The following is a 4,868-nucleotide window of genomic DNA, read 5'->3' as shown; positions in this document are numbered from 1 at the left end:
TATTTATATATATATATATATAAAATTTCTTTTGTCTTTATTCAGATACCTAAAAACCCAAAATTTTATATTAATGAGATGGATGAATATAGAAGCAAGAAAAATTTAGAAGACCTCGTCGATCATGAAGATTATTACGTGACACACAATGGATTTTTAGAGTAAGAACGTTTATTAAGATGAATTATTCTATTTCGATGCACAATAAGCAAAATAAAAAGGAATATGTTTAATAGTTTCTGAGCAATAAAACCGATTTCGTTCAAATTTGGTATTTATTTAACCGATTCTCAAATTTAGTAAATATTTAACCGATTTCGTTCAAATTTAGTATTTCGTTACTTGGAATTACATAGTTTTAAATATTGTTTAGAAAACTATCAGTGTACTAAACTGGTAAGATCCTATAACGAGGAGAACGACCTGGTGAAATGTTTTAGTGAAGGCCAAAGCCCACCCTGTGCTGTCATGCCAATGATGTGTAGGAATATATTGCACAAATGCGTGTAATACATAATCGTAAATACATAACCTTAAAATTTTAACCATATGCTGACCCACGTTATCAAAATAATCATTTTCATGGAATGCCGTTTTCTCAAAGTATAAATCACATTGAATTACTATTTAAAAAAGACCGTTGGATTAATGTAATAGTATTGTTAAATTATAACAATTAGTTTATTTTGCTTCATATAGCTTTAGAACCGCATAAAAAAATAGGAATATATTTATATTTTTATATTTTGACGAAAAATCTATTTTTTAAAGTTTTAAATTTTTTAAAATTAATATCATATTCTAAGTACATGAGTCACTGTATACAACATAGAATCAAAATTAATTAGTATGCAATAACTCAATTACATTAGTCTTGTTTTATTTTTTTGAAAAATATTTGATCTTAATGATGATAAATAAATCGCCTCAAAGTTCTAACGCCAATACAATTTAAGATTTTTCTGATTATGTAACATCATTTTAGATATTTGCAACATTAATACTAACACTAACACCATGTAACACTAATGCGGATTAGTTTTATCAAAAAGTCCCCCACGAAGGCAAGTTTAAATCCAATGCTTGATCTAGGAATTCACTTAACTTCTGGATTGGAATTGCGAAAATGGGCCAGCTGTAGAACTCCGATTATAAAATAAAATATTAAATAATTTAGAAGCTGTTGATTTCTTAGAACGCTTCCTATTGGGATTTAAATTCATCATTAAAAAACGTCACTGACTTTTTCTATTAAAGTTAAAAAGCAAACATTTTTAGAATATCGATTAAAATTATCATAATTAACAAAATAAAGAATCTATTTTCCTTTTATAAATACGAGTTTCTTTATGAAGACTGTTTTCTTGTAATTCTAAATAATGTTTTAATTTTTTAATTGAAGATATTTTAATGGACCATTTTTCATGGATTCTAACCTTCCTTGTTACACCCTCAATAATCGGGCAATTGTTAATAGAAAACCTAAAAAGGGAGAATTTCACAAATACCTAAGAAAGTCACGTAAGTACATATTTTTTCCCTTCTTTTCTGACTATTCTTTTCGTACCTATTTTGTTTTGTAATATATATATATATATATGGGTCATTCTCACGAAAACTGTCATTTTTCAGTTCATAAAATCCCAAAAAAGTAAAGTGAATAAAAAGCTCTGAAACTTTTTATACTAATAGAAATATGTAATGGCACTATAAAGAAAGTATATATCCTATAAATTATACTTAATATTTAAATTAATTAATTTTTTAAATAATTAATTTATAATTAATTAATTTATAATAATTAATAATTAATTAATTAATTTAATAAATAAATTAATTAATTTAATAAATTAATTTATTAATTTTTTAATTTATTTTTCAAATTAATTAATAAGTAAATTAATTATTTTCACTATTTAAAAAGTGAGGGAATGACACTAATAGTGAGGGAATGATATTTTATTTTAATACATGTTTTTATCTAAGTTACATCTACCTAAAGTTTGAAAATGATAACATACTAAGTATATCTAATATTTATTATAATTTAGTCTTATATATTTAATAGTTTTTACAGGTTTGGGAAATAAAATTGGCTGGCACGATTGAACAAAAAAAAATTTAATAATATACTCATCTTGAATCATTCCCTCACTTCAGCGTCATTCCCTCACTTTATACACTAGTGAGGGAATGACGAATTCAATAAAATTTAAAAATAACAGTTAGGCCTAATTAATTTCTGAAGTCAATCACATACAATTATATTCATACAAGAAAGCAACATATAATTATCCACTTTCTCGATGAAGTTGTATTTTATTTTACTCTAAAAAATGACATGAGGGAATGACAAATGTAAAAAATTTTACCTGGTTTGAGAAAGATGGTTAAGAAACAATCAATCTTCTTTAAGTTGAAGATGGAAACATACTGCAATTTTGTTCTATGATGCCAGTTGTTAACTTCTGTTAAGTTTTTATTAAAATATTTTTATTCTAAGAAGATTGCAGGTGATAAGAACATTGTTGTGAGGGAATGACGCGAAACACTGGGGACAAAGTTTAAAATAGTGCTATGTTAATATTTTTATCAGAAATTAATGTTAAAATTGATTTTCTGAATTCTATATTTCAGTATTCTGAAATAAAAAACACGAATTTGTAAAAAAAAAAATTTTATTTCAGAAACAATTTTTTTCTTTTTTTAAATCAGCAGTGGGGACAAGTGAGGGAATGACATATTGGTATATTTTAATTACCTAAAATAAATAAAAAATAAAAATTGATAATTTTATTTTTGTTCTTTTGTTAGCTTGCATTCTGAAGGACACTTTCCCTGAATTTTTTTTTAGCTGAATTTTTTTTTGAATTGAAAGCTGTAAAACAAACATAAAATGACTGTTTTTGTGAGAATGACCCATATATATATAAATATACATAATAACAGGGCTACATTCCTGTTATCATTGTTGTATTCATTTGCAATAATACAGTCAAAAGGCATAATACGTTCTATAAATGTTTATTTAAAGATAGGCTGGTGGTTATAACAGTTCACATCCCCACTCCACAAGGGAGGGGGTGTGGACGACACTACGGATGGTTCCGGCGGATGTTTATTGGAATATGTTATTCAGCAAGAGACATGCGAAAACCATCGGTCCTGCATTAAATACTACAGAGAATGATGTAATTAGGTTCCAGTCGTACATACCTTTGTAACTATACGCATTATGGAAAATCATTTAATGCTTCCTAATATGGAAGTGAAAGAGGGACAAGATTCTAAAAATAACTCCTCCTTCGAAATATAAATCTAATTATAATTCAATGGTATGTTTTCAGCCATGAATTCCCAAAATAGAATATCTCTACGCTTACTCTTTAACAAAGACATTTTATGAAACCGAAGAGTTTTAATTCTTCTATTAATACAAAAGTATTTATAATTTTTGTATTACATTCCCCCCAAAAAAAATTTTGTAAGCCAAAATAAAAAATTTAGAATACTTGAAATGTCTAAAATTTAGGTTGGTACAACTGTTCCTTTTCCCTACTACAAATAATATTTTTTCAATTATACGTAAAAAAAAACAACAATTATTTACAATGACAAAACTATAAAAAACATGATAATGCAATTTATCTGTTTAGCAACTAGACAGAAAGAAAAATGAAACATGTTTATATAACTATTCTACTAAAATTTTCAAAACTTTTTCACACAGAAATATACAAAATTTTTATGCAAATTAACTGGACAACATGTGTTATTTATTCAGAATTTAATTTCAACATTTGTGGGTTGTGATATTCCTAAGCTTTGATGCATGTACTTTTCAAAATTTTGTTTACTTAAATTTCTTTTTATTTTTGTTATCAGTTTCTTGGTCATTCTTTCTTTTTTCTTTTCTTTTCATTTTTGTTACCCTTTTTTTATTTTTTCGTCGATATTAATCTATAATGTATGCACCCATTACCTAGATCAATCTTCGAATCATTTGAAATTTTTGGATATTCTTTCTTTTTATTTTTTCAACGTTTACTTTTACTGAAACATCTTTAACTTTTATTTTTTCGACGTTTACTTTTACTGAAATATCTTTAACTTTTATTTTTTCACCATCTTTAACCTTAACATTTTGAGAATTTTGCTGTCTTATGTGCAAAGATAAGTTGTCACTTTTAGAATTAGCAAAGATGATCAGTCTCTTACCAAATAGAGTAACAACTGGCCCGACACACTCAATAAACAAACAAAAACCTTTGCAAGTTTGCAACCCTACTAAAGCATATGGTAAATCAGTATCAAGTATAAATAGGGTGACCAGACGTGCCCGATTTCCGGGGATTGTCCCCGGCGAGGACCTCGTGTCCCCGGTCGGTTTGCGTCCCCAGTTTTGTCCCCGGTTATAAAATTAAGAAATTTTGTGTAAAATATTTGATAAAAATATGTTATAAGCAATTTTTATTTTCTCAAAAATTTTCATACAAATTAATGTAAGCATTGAAAATTAAATGTAAACTAGTTTTTGAGAACGCATTATAACTTATACTACAGAAATTTTGGAACACATAACTTTAATATCTAGTTATGTTTACATTTTTACTAGGCTGTACGCCAGACAAGTTTATATAAGTAAAGAAGTTTAAAGCAAGACGTAACATGAATATTAGTTGCTGCTTTTAAGGGGGTTCGGTACCTCCTATGTTGACAATGTTAAAATGGCATATTTCGATGTACCTTTTTAAAAAAAGTATCGTAGTTAGAGCTTTGAAATTTTTTTTGTGTATGTAATAGATATTCTAGATTATACTGAAGTGAACTTTTTTTAATTTAGTGAATTAAAAGAAATTTAAAAAAAA

The 4,868-nt window shown here is 26.6% G+C and overlaps 1 protein-coding gene across 4 annotated transcripts in view; it reads left to right on the top strand.

Annotated features, from left to right (window-relative positions):
• Positions 1-4,868, top strand: part of LOC107442556 (Phosphatidylinositol glycan anchor biosynthesis class M) — a 245,470-nt gene that overhangs the window by 223,543 nt on the left and 17,059 nt on the right. For all 4 annotated transcript variants that reach the window (XR_011636825.1, XM_071181119.1, XM_071181118.1 and 1 more), the window contains exons 4-5: positions 46-161; positions 1,403-1,521. Coding sequence is in view for 3 of the 4 variants with exons in the window: in XM_071181119.1 (XP_071037220.1) it covers positions 46-161; positions 1,403-1,521 (235 nt within the window). In the remaining variant the exon portion in view is untranslated. The remainder of the gene's footprint in view (positions 1-45; positions 162-1,402; positions 1,522-4,868) is intronic.

Source organism: Parasteatoda tepidariorum, chromosome 5 (genome assembly GCF_043381705.1).
Source record: "Parasteatoda tepidariorum isolate YZ-2023 chromosome 5, CAS_Ptep_4.0, whole genome shotgun sequence".
NCBI lineage: Eukaryota > Metazoa > Arthropoda > Arachnida > Araneae > Theridiidae > Parasteatoda > Parasteatoda tepidariorum.
This window is presented reverse-complemented; position numbering and strand designations above follow the sequence as displayed.